The sequence below is a fragment of the Crocodylus siamensis genome, chromosome 4 (assembly GCF_052110815.1).
Source record: "Crocodylus siamensis isolate JL-2025a chromosome 4, ASM5211081v1, whole genome shotgun sequence".
In the NCBI taxonomy this organism is placed as follows: domain Eukaryota; kingdom Metazoa; phylum Chordata; order Crocodylia; family Crocodylidae; genus Crocodylus; species Crocodylus siamensis.
In genome coordinates this window covers 86758001-86772408 of record NC_143398.1, presented here as the reverse complement: position 1 = coordinate 86772408, position 14408 = coordinate 86758001, and the positions used below count along the sequence as shown (strand labels likewise).

Genomic DNA, 14408 nt, shown 5'->3' with positions numbered 1-14408 from the left:
ATGGCTTTCATTTAATCGGCTTCAGAGGTGGTTTCTGTGACTGAGCACATACTGCTTCAGCAGCAGTTTAATGGTAACTACTGTATGTAATGGGTGGGGGTTACTGATGTGCAAGTATAAAAGATATGGGACTTTTTTTTTTCTATGCTGATTGGGGGGAGGGGCGGGGGTTGTCTTTTATATTGGAGTAAATATGGTATCTATGGAGCCAAATGTGGTTTCTCCAGGAGTCTTACTGAACAATTTCACTTAGTTAGCTATTTGATGTTTTTAAATGCATTGCTTTTTATTAATAAGAAAGAACTGACAAAGATCACTATCAAGACACTCATTGTGCTCTTTGCTGTTAAACTCATTCAAGGACGTGGTCCTGGTCTGAAAAATGTGAAGTCCAAGATTGTTTGTCTGTGTGTTGTTTTTTTTTGTTTTTTTTCTCTGAAGATGTGAGAAATTAAAAAAAAAAAAAAAAAAAAAAGCAAGAAAATATAATTGGAACATTAAGCTTTTGATAAGCTGATAAGATAAAGGGTGCCTTGGGTGCCTCTTGGCCTTTTTTTTTTTTTTTTTTTTTTTTTTTTTAATGTTGTTAGGTTGGAATTACCAGAGGAGGTAGCCAAATCACTTATTGCTTTAAAAACAAAGCAGTAATGGTAATACTGTCACCAATTTGGTCCTTTCTTTAGGTATCCAAGCTAAAAGAAGGAGAGGACCATGGGATGAAGAAGCGCAAAAGGAAAGAGGAAGGGACAGAGAAGGAGAAAAAGCCTCGAAAAATGAAAGTTCCTAAGCAATTGGGGTAAGTCTGGTCTGTGGATAGATTTGTCTGGTGGGTTGTAGGAGAGGGTACCTCACTGCAACAAGAAGCAAATAATGTCCCTTTATCTTTCTTAATGGGAGTCTTATGTTGAATTTTATTCGGCAAAACAGTTGAAATGTATACATCAGAACAGTACAGAAATGAGATGGGCCCAAGACCAGTCTATTGCACCAAAATAGAGATACTGCAGGGCCAGGGCAGTAATGTTTTTTAGAAGGGTGTAATCTTATAACGGGCACACTTTTTTTTTTTTTTTTTTTTCCCCCCCCACAAAATCAGCTCCCCCAAACTGGGGTGCAGGTTTTAAGCAGGGATGTTGTTTTCTTTCTTGGAAAAGAAGCAAGCCTGGAGACGGTGCCAGTAATGCCAACTCTCACAAAAATTGAAACTCTTGATAAGTTTAAGTAAAATTTAAGTCTGACTCATGATCTTGTGATAGAACTCTCAAAATCTTGGGATTTTTTTTTTTCTTCTGGCCCAACCGAGCTGGAACTAGCCACAGTCCCAGGAAGACTGGGCGGAAGGGGAGGTCAGGAAGACCCACCAAGTCGGCACTGAGCCAGGGGCCGCAAAAGGCAGTGGAGCTGCTCAGGACATGTGCATGAGGAACCAGGGGGAAAGAGGGCTAGAATGGAGTATCTTGTGACTTGCATACCAAATAGCTTGATTTTTTTTGTTTGTTTGTTTTGTTTTTTGGGGGGGTTTCAGAGTTTGTCTCTTGGTTTTTTTATCTTTGGTATGGTGGGGTTGGCAATACTGCTGTGCATGCAGGGAAGCTGCTGACTGAAGGTGTGGAGTCTTGTGTTAACTCTCTTACAGCCATAGCCACTGGCTAAGCACTGTAGCTTGTGCCCAGAATGGCAGGTGAGCTGTTGGTTGCATTGTGATGAGGCTTGTGATTTAGAAACAACACTTTATACATACATGATAGTGACAGACATTTAGGATAATGAGAAAAATGTTAGTTTGGGCCATCAGATTGTGTGGCGGGGGTTGACAGCATACCCTATGGGCTAGATTCAGCCTGCAAGGGGATTGGATCCAGCCTGTGAAGATCTGATGCAGTCTACATTTCACTAAGAGTGCTCTGATTCCTTGCCCACTTGCTCTGTTTCGTGTTTTGCTAATGGTGTGCTAATATCACTGTAGCCTCTGCTCACTGGGTCGCTGATCCTGGAGCAGCGAAAGTGGAATGGTGACTTGCAGTGCCAGCCAGGTCACAACCTGTGCCCCACATTGGTGAAAGGTTACTGACCTCTGGTCTATGACTAGTGTGGAGGGAGTAAAATCTTTAAATTGATTTCTATAAAATGATCTGACAAATGTTCTATTCCTGAATATCTAGAAATTGGTTCTGAAAATCTGTTGTTGCTGGTAATGTCAGGAAGCCTTTTTTGAGATTTCAAGGGGGAAACTTATAAAACACTCCTTTTTGATGCATTTAACCCAGGGCTGTCTAGGTAGCAGTCTGCAAAGCATTAGCATGCAACCCTCAGGCTCCTGCTCAGCTTCCGTTTCCATCTCTGCCCTGCCTCCCTCAACTTTCCAACTTCCCTCCGTTGTTCCCAGCACCATGGCCAGGATGGAACTATAAGTGTCCTAGCAGTGGGTACAGCAGAGAAGGAAGCCTGCGTGCACTGTAGGTGGGTGGGGGTTGCTGCACGCACACAGCAGGAGAGCTGAGACACCTGTGTGGAGATGCATGGGGAGTGTAGTCTGCATGGCTGGGAGGAGGGAGCTAGGTTGCTTGTGCTGTGTATGCAGCTGAGAGGATGCTAGTCTCTGCTCTCTTCTATCTGTGCATGCAGCAACTCCCAGCTGTGCCCACTGTGCGAGGAGAGCTGGGCCATCTGGGGGGCTGGGGAGAGGGAGGGAGAAATGGGAGTGGGATACTGCCTGAACTATGTGGGCAGATGAGAGAGGTGAAGCAGGGCTGCCTGCCCTGTGCAACCAGTATGGGGGGGAGAAGCCCTGGGGAGGGGAAGGACACTTGGTCTGTGGCCCACATGGTAGGTGGCCCCAGCTGCCCAGAAGTTGGTAGGGCTGTGCGAAACAGCTGTGCTTCAATTCTGTTTCAGACTTGCCCATTTTGGAGGACAGTGATTCATGTAGGATCTGTTTTGAACGGGCTGCTAGCTTCACACAGCTCTACCCAGCCAGGTGGGGCTGCAGGGCCCCAGTGGGGAGCAGGATGGGGCCATGTGTGGCTTGTCCAGGGGTGGGGAAGGGCTGCTGCCATCCATGCAGGTGAGGAGACCCCTGCATGGATCCCCTGTCATGCTGGGTCGCAGTGCAGAGTGGGGAGCGAGTCTGCTGGTCCCCGCTGCGTGACCTGGTTCTGCAGGGAGCAGAGATCCTTGCCACTGCTACCCACCTCATGCAGCCCTGGATCTCTGCTCCCTGTGGAGCCAGGTTGTGTGGTAGGGACTAGCACTGCCCTGCTATGCGACCTGGGTCCGCAGGGGACAGAGATCTACGCTGGGGGTCTCCTCACCGCTGCTGCCTGCCCCGTGCTGCCCTGGTGATGTGGGGCTGCACAAGGCAGACAGCAGCGGTGAGGAGACCCTGGTGCAGATCTCTGCTCCCTGCAGAGCCAGGTTGTGCGGCAGGGCAGCAGCATACTGCTGTTTCCCCGCAAACTCGGCTCTGAAACGCTCTGAAATTTTCTGAAACATTTCAGAGATGTTACTGAGCTTTCCACTTTGGATTTTGGATTTGGTGTTTTGGGCACTGAAACTGCCTGAAAAAAAACAGCTGTCAATTTTGCATAGCCCTAGAAGTTGGACAGCCCTACATTGGCCAAAAATGCTAATCTTGCACTTCAAAATTCTCAATAGTAAAGTTCTCTTGCACCATGTTTATGAACACCAAGTTGCAAAGAGAACTGGTTATCATTGAGAAGAAATTTAATGTAGAAGTGTGACTCATTGTAACTATGACAACTCTACTGGCTCTTTTTGTTATTCATTAAGTTAAATGTTACTTTGATAGTATATGCACTACCACTAAAATATAGTGGTATTGAACAGCACAGGAAGAAGTTTGGGGTTGGTGCAGGCCTCTAACATTTGATAAGAAAGTTTTAAGGTACCTGTCCAGAGTGCTGTTTCACTGAACAATAATGAACTTGAGCATACTTGGAGAAAGTAACTTTGGCCTGGTAAGTTCAATGAATCCTAACAAAAGCCTCTTTTCTCTCCAGAGTAATAGCCTTGAATTCACACAAGTCAGAGAAGAAGAAGAAGAAGTTGTACAAGGACTCACTTTCTCTTGCTGCCATGCTCCGGAAGTTCCAGAAGGAGAAGGAAGCTTTGAGGCAGAAAGAATCCAATCCAAAAACTCTAGTGACTGTTGCAACCTCCACCTCCATCTCCGCTCCTAATAAACCTCCTTCCTCCTCTGCCAGCACTGGAAATGATGTCTCTGACTTGAACCTCAGGGTCCCTGATCCTGTCCTCTCCATTTTTGGTAGCACAAGTGAGCGTGAGCTCTTGCAGGAAGCTGAAAGTGCTCTGGAGATGTTGGGAGATATTGACTTTGACAAGCTGCTTGATGGCGCCTCTGATGGCAGCCCAGTGTCTGAGCTGTCAGGAGAAAATGGAAATGCCACTCAGCCAACCCAAACCTCTCAGGTCATGACACCCAAGCAGGTGCCTGCCCTCCCAGAAGGTCTGCCTGTACTACTTGAAAAACGCATTGGAGACCTTCGAATAGTAAGTATAAATTCACTGGTAAAGGATGCTCAGAGTTGTCAAGAGCCAAGAGAAATAGCTGCAGTCTGACTTATATTTCAAGTTTATGAAGTGCCTGGTAGGAACACTAAAGAAGGAATTGTTCAGATTAACTCCAGTGGTTGTAACTAGACAAATCAGATACTATTAAGCAAAGGGAAGTGTAGGTTGTAAAGTAGATCTTTCTGAGTTGCAAAATGGTTTGGTTTATTTTCAGTTTAAAATAACTGGTGGAATGTTTCCCAGCAGAGGCAGCTAGCTTAGGCACTTGAGCTAAACTAGACTAAGCAAAGAGGTTAACGTTTTGTAGAGAGAAATCTATCTCTGGATGGAGTAGATGACTTCATACCATCTACATCTGTTTTTCCATTCTTAGCTAGTGTGCTTGACTTTTTTTTTTTTTTTTTTTCCTAATGAGGTCTATTGTAAGTTTGCCCTTCTTGGTAACTAAGTGGAATCTTGTTGAGGGACGTAGAAAACCTTTTGATATTTTTAAGAGGGTTTTTTTTCTTATTGCAGTCAGGGAGGCAAACTGAAAAAATGTATTACTAAAAATATAGAAAAATATGCAACTAAAAGGGTGCATGTATTTTCAGTTACATATTTTATATATGTTCAGTAATAAATTTATATATTGTCCCACTGTCTGCCCCTCCATATTACTTGTTTCATTTGTGCAGGTCAGCCTGGAAGTTGAAAATAAGCTGGTCATTTCTCAAGACTTACTTGTCCAAGTTCTCCTATTACTGGAGGAGCTTTTGCAGTGTTTGAAATGCAAATGCTACAGGGGAAGGATTATTTAGATATGTCTGCATATGAATTAAAACAATGGAAATATAAACATTTGTTTTTCTTAAGGTTTGAAAACGGTGCCCTTTAAACCCCAATTTTTTGGACCATAGATTCCTGCAAGGGTGGCATTTTTAATGTATTCCTTTCAGCTAATTTTGTCTTTCTTCACTAGGATTTGGAAGATTCTTTTATAAATCCCTTGCATTTTATTCTGTATACAAGTTTGTTTAAATAATCTTACTTGGACCTGTATAACTAACTGTAATACTTTAAAATGAGTGAGTGGTGGCCATAATAATTGTAAAGGTTAAACGACAGAAAATGTTGTCTACTGTAGTAACTTCTTTACCAACTTTTTTTTTTTTTTTTTTTTACCAACTTTGCAGGTTCTGCAATATTGCTTAGTGAGAGTCTTCATTCACATATAGCATATCTAGAAACAGACTTGTTCCAGAGCCAGGAAATGAGTGTTCCAAATCAACCATCCATTTAGCCATTTCTCATGGTCTACAGTTGGTCTGGGAAACTCATTCCTTTAAATTTTCAGTCAGCATTTTATTATTAATGTTTCTGAATAGCATGGAGACTTATCTACCCCAACCTTAAAATTCATGATGGAAAGCTAGGTTGCGGTGGTGGTGGTAGTGTTGACAACAACATAATTTTAGGTGCTTTCTTGACCTACAGTGAAATTGTGGTCACCTTGTTTAAACACTAGTTGGCGAGGAAAACATTTTGGAAGTGAACATTAGCAAAATGGCTCCCATAGACTTAATTCAAAGATTTTTTTTTTCTAGTGTTGGCAATTTTCAAGTTCCTTTTTTTTTAGAGTCATTCCTTGCATGTAAGAGAGAGTACATATTTTGTTTAAAAATACAAGTTGGCTTATTAAATGATCTGTTTGAAAGGCAGTTGATTATTTAAATATGGTTTAAAACTCTATCATAATCTAGCAGTCTAACTGGGAAACTACAATACGGCTTTTTTCTATTGTAATAACCCTTAGAAAAAGCTAACTATTATGTGGTATTTAGACTACAAGTGAGCAGCTCAATATTGGCCTAGATAAATACACATGGTAGAATGATTCTGAACCTGCAGATGCTTCACACTTCAATGGAAGATGCATGTCATTTGTTTAGGCCTACTCCAGTGAAATCATACTTTGACCCCTTTGTGTCTTGGGAATGGTATGCCTCTTTCTGTGGAACACAAGCCCCAAGGATGTTAGTCATTTTTAGTTATTCTAATCAACTTGACTCATGCACCATCTGAATCCCCCCCCCCACTTCTTTTAAAACTCAACTAAAAAAAATACAAGACAACTTAATACAAAATAACTGAAAAATAATTGTTGGAATTGGGATGAAAAACACTGTAGCAGTATTGCCCGCCAAAGAATGATAATTCAGTGTATAATCCACTTCAAATAATTAACTTTTTAAAGGTGCACTGAAATTAGAAGGTTTAAAACTAAACCTCCAGTCCTTTGTTAACTTCTCTTAAAAATCACTGTTAAGAAATTCTATGAACTTTTAGTAGTCTTCTTGGAGAGCAAATGTTTCAGTGCTGTTAACACATCTTAGACTTTGAGCGCTTACATTAATGTGCTACTAAAAAACTGTCTGGTAGATTGGAAGGACAAAATATGTAAAATAAGATCTGATTTCTTACTGAGTATTAAATTACTTTGCCATACAAAACTTTGACAGGTAGTCAAAGACTCTTTTTGAATTTTTTCTTTTTTATTTCTAAATAGTAAAACAGGTATTTTGTTAAATTTAAGAAAAACCTACTCACAGGTGAGTCTCGAGCTGACAATATTCTTTAATTCATGTGGTCTCAGTAGTGGGTTACTTTCAACATATTGGAGAATTTTTCCAGATTTTTAAATTTCATATTACTCTTGTGTATATAGTCAGGTTCACCAAGTGGCAACTGTCATTTACTTCTCTTATGGTAGAATGACACATGGCTCATACCCTGTGGTTTACAGGCTCACCCTTTCTCTCCTTTGGATGTTCTCTAATCCCATCACCTGAACATAAATAGAAAAGGAAGAAGTGTCTTCTCACCTGTGGACTCCTACAAATGTGAGGAATGGAGGAAGTTAGAGGAAGACCTTATTGATAGCTTGGTGTCTCCTGTTTCCTGAGCTGCTATCATGCTGTGAGGACAGCAAGAGGCCAGTCTATTTGGCAGTAGCAGAAGCTGGAGAGCCACGCACAGGGACTTTTTAAGGAAGGACTTTTAAAATGACTGTAGTATAAAGGAGAATCATAGAATAATTAGGGTTGGAAGGGACCTCAGAAGTTCATATAGTGTAACCCCCTGCTCAAAGCAGAACCATCCCCACCCAATTGGATCGTTTCAGCCAGGGCTTTGTGGAGCTGGGCCTTTAAAAACCTCCAGCAATGGAGATTCTACCACCTCTCCAGGTAACCTGTTCCAGTGCTTCACCACCCTTCTAGTGACAGTTTTTCCTAATATCCAACCTAAACCTCCCTTGGTGCAATTTGAGACAATTGCTGCTTGTTCTGAGTAGGAACAGATCTGCCTCTGTCCCAGCAAGAGTGGCCGTGCAAAGACTCAGGAACAGCAGGAGGGAGTACAGATGGATCCATATTACAGGACTAAATGCGGAGAGAATATGGGACAACACCAGAAAAGAGGGAGTGGGTACCTCTTGTATTCATGGTACCTTTTTAAAGGAAGTTTGACAGAAGGAACTGGGGTAGATCTGCCCAAAAGAACTAAGGGATTTACAGCTGGGCAAAGCCACTTAAGAAGAAAAGTCTTGCGTGGCTTGAATAGGAACGTGTACCTTGCTGCCCCTTATTTCGATATTCTAAGTATAGTGCTTTTTCTTTGGGGTAAGGAGAAAATTATTGTCCCAGAGGTAGCATCATTATTTCGCTAGTGGACTCTCTCTTGATAAGGTATTATTTTAGTGACAAGGTCTCTTGGCCTGTCTAGCAAGAATGGAATATTATTCCCAGTAATCTGGTCACATTCCAAACCAAATGATTGTTATGCCTACCTGAACTTTTTCTGCCTTTTTTTTTTTTGTTGGATGTACCAATGTTTTTCACTTGGTATTCAAAATTTTCATGTGGCATGGTGTATTTCATTGTAATGGCGTTTGCATTTCTGGAGAGTGAGGTTTATGTTTATAGTTTGTGCAGTGCTGAAATCTGTAAATATCTTTAGGATGAAATGTGCTATAAACTTCTGGGTACTTTTACTGCTGTCTTTCCAGGCTGCCAAGTTGTTTGATGAAGAAGGCAGGAAGAAATTTTTCACACAGGACATGAACAATATTCTGCTGGAGTAAGTGCTCCCCTCTTCAGATTTGTGTGTTTTTAGAGAAGAGGCATATATTTCAATGTCTGGAACAAAGATCTTAAACAAAGAAAAGAGACTCGGAGGGAAAACCAAGTTAATCTAAATTGATTAGCGACTAGCTGATGATCCTTTTGTCTCTGGTAGCCATCATTATATGTATAGTTCATCCAGTGTGAAATGTTTTACAGCGCATTGTGTTCTTGAGTTAATTGGCAGAGTTCTGTCGAATTTTTTCCCATCCTTTCCCAACTCTCCCACACTTTCATAAGCTAAAACCGCTTCAGATATTATTAAAGAAAAATAGCCCACTATAATTCTCTAGTCTTCGCATCCCAATGTCTGGTGTAGAAAGTGTTCTTGTGTTTTGTTTTGTTTTTTTTTCTTCTTGTTTTGTTTTTCTTGTCGCATAGAACCACGGTTCAGCTTAACAACATTTTGGAAATGTTATCAAAATTGTTTTTTGGGGGGAAAAAAAAAAGTAACAGCTAAAACAGCCATGCCCAGTATCATTGGGGAAGTAATTGAAATTTGAATGATGTACAGAATCATGATGCACATGGCCATGTGCATGTACATCAATTTTTATTGAATTGGGCTTTTGTTATCCATTAAAAGAGATTTATCTCAGCAAGAATTAGTCTAAGGCAGGGTTGTCAAACACTTCTGGCCCTATGAGCCAGATAAGTCTGTGTTGGTTTGAGGGCTGGATTAGGACCAACCCCTGTGCAGCACCCACAATGCCAAGTCCAGCCTGTATGTCCTGTGCAGCATGTGCAGAGTCTTGGGTTTGCTGTGCATGTGTGGCTGGCATGGTTGGGGATGTACTGCCCACAGTGCACAGGCTGGACCTGGCACTGCAGGCAGGACCGGGGATGGGTCTGGGGTCCTGCATGGAGCCTGGACTCAAGACTCCTCTTGCTATGTGCGGTGTTAAGGCCTGCCCACATGTTGCAGGCAGCTCATGCCCTGTGGCGGCCTTGCTTGCTGCATGACCTGCAAACCCATGGGCCTGTGTGTACTGTGCATGGGGCCAGGCAGGCTCTTTGTGCTGGTTTTGGCATGACCCAATCTATACTGGCCCCAGGACCAGTGTGCAGGGCGCACAGATGCGGTACATAAGGCTGAGGTTCTCACATGCGGCTGGTCCAGCAACCCACAGACTGGAACATACGGTTTCAAAACCAGCCCAGTGGCTAAGTGTTTGACACCCTGGTCGAGGTATTTAAAAACAAAAAAAACAAAAAAAAAACCCAAAAAAAAACACCCCAGGTTAATTTATCCACACACAACTAGAATATGTAATGCATACAGACTTCCTCAGCCTTCTGTGCAGTCTTCATCTTCATCCTGGAGTACCTTTATAGTTTGCTGTCTGTTTTTCTTGTTGTCAGTATTGAGCTACAGTTACAGGAGATAAATCCTGCCATCCGCAATGGAGTGTACTCCCACCTTGAGGCTTTTGTGCCATGCAATAAGGACACACTGATAAAGCGTCTGAAGAAGTTGCACCTCAATGTCCAGGTAAAAAGAGGGAGTGGCTCAAGCAGGAATGTATGTAGGTAATCATGAGGGCTCAGTGTGGGAGAAAAGAGCAGCAGTGGGTTTCCAATACAGAAGGACCTTTTGGATCTGTTCTGGGGCTGTTTTTAAGAAGTTACCTTTTGAACATAAGATTACAGGCATCCTGAGAGCAGGGGTAGTTCAGTGTCAAACATTTATGGAGTTGGATATAAAATGGCTTCATTTATGCTGAATGCAGACTAAGTGTGAAGGTGGCTGCAGTTGTAACTACTTCCTAGCTTTGCTTTTAATGGTAGATCAGATGGTTAACACATTGCACAGCAAATGAATCAAAAATAGTCCAATGAAGAAAGTAGTAGTCCCATAAGCCTTTATAACATTCAGAGTCATGCTGCCTATCTGCTTAGATCTGTTTGTTTCTTTATGCTCCATTTCTATAGCTGCTTTGTTTTGAAATATGAATATGTATTTTTATTTGTTGATTAGTAAAGACAGCATATTGCATTTATATAACTGGATGATAAGAGTAGACCTGGTAGGCTCTAAATCTGGGTATTGATGAGTTTAGGGCCAGGCCTTTTCAAGATGTGAAAGTTCCATAAAACAAAAGTTCCTTCTGGAAAGGAAAAAAATTTCCATGTGTTCCTGTACCCTTTTGCTGAATATTGAACCATTGTTGTAGCTTTCTTGGCAAACAGTTGCCACAGGCAAAGGTAAGAAAGTCAGAAGATGCAAATAGAGAACTAGAAATGGTGTAGATGGTAAATGCACAGTATAATATTGCATTTGAAGTCTTCATTTTTTTTTTTTTTTCTTCCCCCCCATTTGGAGTCTTGACTTGCAGGACTTGGTCATGCTGAGTATCCAGATTGGCCAAAATCTGTCAGTTGTATAAAAACTAATCTGAGGGACACGTGCTTGTCAACCTTACTGTTCTTTCAGATATTTCTCATCTTTTTTCAGTAAAAAAGGTAATCTAGAAAGACTAAGCACTAATGTTTTGAAGGTAGAAATGTTTCCTTCCTACTGGCCTCTCTTTTCTTTTTTAATCTCTTGGTTTGGAGGAGTCGTCGTATATATTAGAGTTGTAAAATGATGCATGTCACTTTGCATTGGTATGGGCTCAAATGAGGTGCGGGGGGGTCTTTTTAGAGAACCATAGAGGGGACTTTGAATGCTTTTTTTTTCTTTGCTGTCAATGCATAGTTGTTTCTTGGACCGTCTTTCAGGTGGTTTCACAGGACTGACTAAAATGAGTCTTCAAAATTAGTGTATTTTTGGAGCAATAACTAATCTTAGGTATATGCTTTACGCTAATTATATACCAAACTTACTTTGTTTGCCTTTTCCTAGGATGACCGTTTGAGGGAACCACTGCAAAAGCTGAAACTGGCTGTCAGCAATGTCATGCCTGAACAGTTATGCAAATACCAGGAAGACTGCCAGGCCCGCAGTCAAGCCAAAAATGCGAAGTACGTACCTCTGAAGTCAGGCTAAAGCTGTTTTGGCTACCCTAGGGAACCATGAGCAAGAAATGTAGTTCTGTTTTATCTCAGTTTTTGTCTTGTGAATGCTGCCAAGGCAACACACTTAGAGCTGGCAAAACTGTAGAAGGAAATCATGAAAAGGTGCTCCTAACTTTCTTCAGGTTAAGATTATGGGCATGCAAACAAATTTACCATGAATTATTCATTGAGGCATAAACTGCCTTGCATTTACCACAGGATAAGACCAAGTTCCAAAGCAGTTACTAAAGAATCATTAATATGCTGTAAATTTGCATCCCAATTTACATCAATTTGTGTGCCTTATTGCAAGTAAAGCTGTCAAATAACTCTGAAAAGAAGTCTGAGTAGGTGGATTTGAGGTGGATTTAAGGATGGGTGAAATCAGAGGTTATAAACTATTGTAGGCCCTTAAGTAGTTGGCTGACAGAGGAAATGGAATTGAGATGTATTAATGTTCTTCACCACGTTATGCCTGTTTCCTTTAGGCAGCTAACAAACATCTGATTTAGATTTTGGGACTGGATGGGAGGGATGAGAACTGATTGGTCATTGTTGCATTTTGTCAGCGGATTCATGGCATGAATAGCAGCGCTTCTGTAGCAAAGGGGGGTGGGGGTTGCAGTTTTGATTACCATAACATGAGGAAAGGAAGATTTGTAAGGTGAGGCAATATGTTTTCTTGGACCACTTTGTATAGTTGGAAGAGAAAGGGACAAGCTTTTGGAGTTTCAAGCATCTTTTGTCAGGTCTGGGAAAGAAGCTATCACTGTCCAAGATTGCATCTTTGAGTCACCCTAACACACCACAAAAACCTACTCCAGTACAGAAAGAAAACCCCCATCAACCACTCATCTGGTTACTGCATACTGTCCAACAGTGGAACCTGCTACAAGATCATTGACCTATACTATAAGAGGACCTCGTAAAAGAAAGATTCTCCAAACTGTTCTCCTGTTGTACAAACAAGGCCTCAGCCTCACCAGAAGCACACTCTTTGTTGATCAACAAATAACAAATGAAACAACATCTTGCCAAAACAAAGTGCAAAGCCTGTCCTTCCCCACTCTCCTTCTCCCTCACCCCCTCAAAAAAAAGAAACCCTGCAGACAAATGAGAGGGAAATTATTTGACGTACCTTGCTAGAGGTGATGAGAGGTGGAGAAAAATAAGACCGGGGAAGGTCAAATGTTTGCCTCTTTAGATAGGCATATGAACAACTGAGGGCAGCTCTCCTCTCTTTCTGGAACCTACTTAAAAGTGTTTATGATCTGGGGAAAATACTCTGTCTTTCTTCCATAAACAATTGTTCTGCCCTTAGATTGCTAGCAGAAGATGAACGAGAGAAGAACGGGTCGGAGGAAGATGATGATGAGAAGCCAGGAAAGAGGATTGTGGGGCCAAGAAAGAAATTCCACTGGGATGATACCGTGAGGTGCGACATAACTCTACCATTTTTTACCTTGTATTAGCTTTGATACCCTTGCTATCTAATAATGTGTGCTTCAGAGTGGAATTATTTGTAGAGGCATGGGAAAGGGCAGAATGACTGACTAATAAACCAGATAAATTTTACTTAGTCTGAAATCGAGCAAAAGACAAGGCAGGATGACACCTTAAAGACTAACTCATTTAAAAACGAGTTCAGATACTTAAGTTTTTGTAGGCAACATACAACTTCATCAGATGCTATGAATTCATAGCATCTAAGGGGTGAATGTCTTGGTCCCATTTCAATACTTTTGCATTGCACAAGAGCTCTGTAGTAAAAACCCACATGTAGTCACAAGAGGATTATTCAAGAGGTAGAAAGATGAAAAATCAAATAAGATATCCTTGCAAACAGTCTTTGAAATGTATTATAGGAGCGTGTGCTGGAGTAGGGCTGTATTGCACTGCTTTGTAGTGTTTCTGCTTAGCCCATTTGTCACTATAGCAGTTCAAGGTAGCTATTCTAATGAAAGAGGCTTTCCAGGTCCAGTGGCCTTTCCAGTCCCTGAGCAATCCAACATTAGAAAGAAGCAAGGGTGACTAAAGCTACTTCAGTCCTCCCTTTTTTGAGCTGTGATTCTGTTCCTTTTTACCGTGTAGATATAGCACAGACTCTCTCCTGAGATACTAAAATCTTACCTGCTCTAGGAAATCAGATGATTACTGAGAATATTTTTAGCAAAAGAATCTTGCTAAATCAGCTTTTAGTTTTACCCATACTGGTATTTTAAAGAGAAGAAACTGATAATTGTTAGTGTGAGATGCTCTGGATTCAGTTTCCGGACACCAAAGTCTTTACATATTCACAAGTACACCATAAATGACAGCAAACCAAGCTCTCTTTGTACATACATGTAACGCATGTGAGCAGTATATCTGAGATTAAATTAAAGGGACTACCTGTTAAGGGCAAATGGAAAACTTTAGTTTTCATATAGCTTTTCACTAAGGCTTGATGTAATAGGGTTGGGTTTTTTTTGTTAGATTGAACAAAACTTGAAGCTGAGTTTTTACTGTCCATAAAGAGTACGTGTTGAGAAGAGCTTTCAGTATAACTAAATAGAATGTCATGGTACAAAATGGATTTTAGATAAAATCTACTTTAAGGAGAAAAGAAGGACCATGGCAGACTGGGTTAAGGAGCTAGTTCCACATATGGTGAGGCCATGGTAAAAAGACACTATGACAGTAGGAGGACACTTTAAC

At 41.3% G+C, this 14408-nt stretch overlaps 1 protein-coding gene across 1 annotated transcript in view; it reads left to right on the top strand.

Annotated features, from left to right (window-relative positions):
• Positions 1-14408, top strand: part of UBN2 (ubinuclein 2) — an 86781-nt gene that overhangs the window by 24902 nt on the left and 47471 nt on the right. The window contains 6 exon segments of the mRNA XM_090042736.1: positions 684-796; positions 4020-4530; positions 8600-8670; positions 10077-10206; positions 11560-11678; positions 13033-13146. Of these exon segments, the coding sequence (XP_089898862.1) occupies positions 684-796; positions 4020-4530; positions 8600-8670; positions 10077-10206; positions 11560-11678; positions 13033-13146 (1058 nt within the window).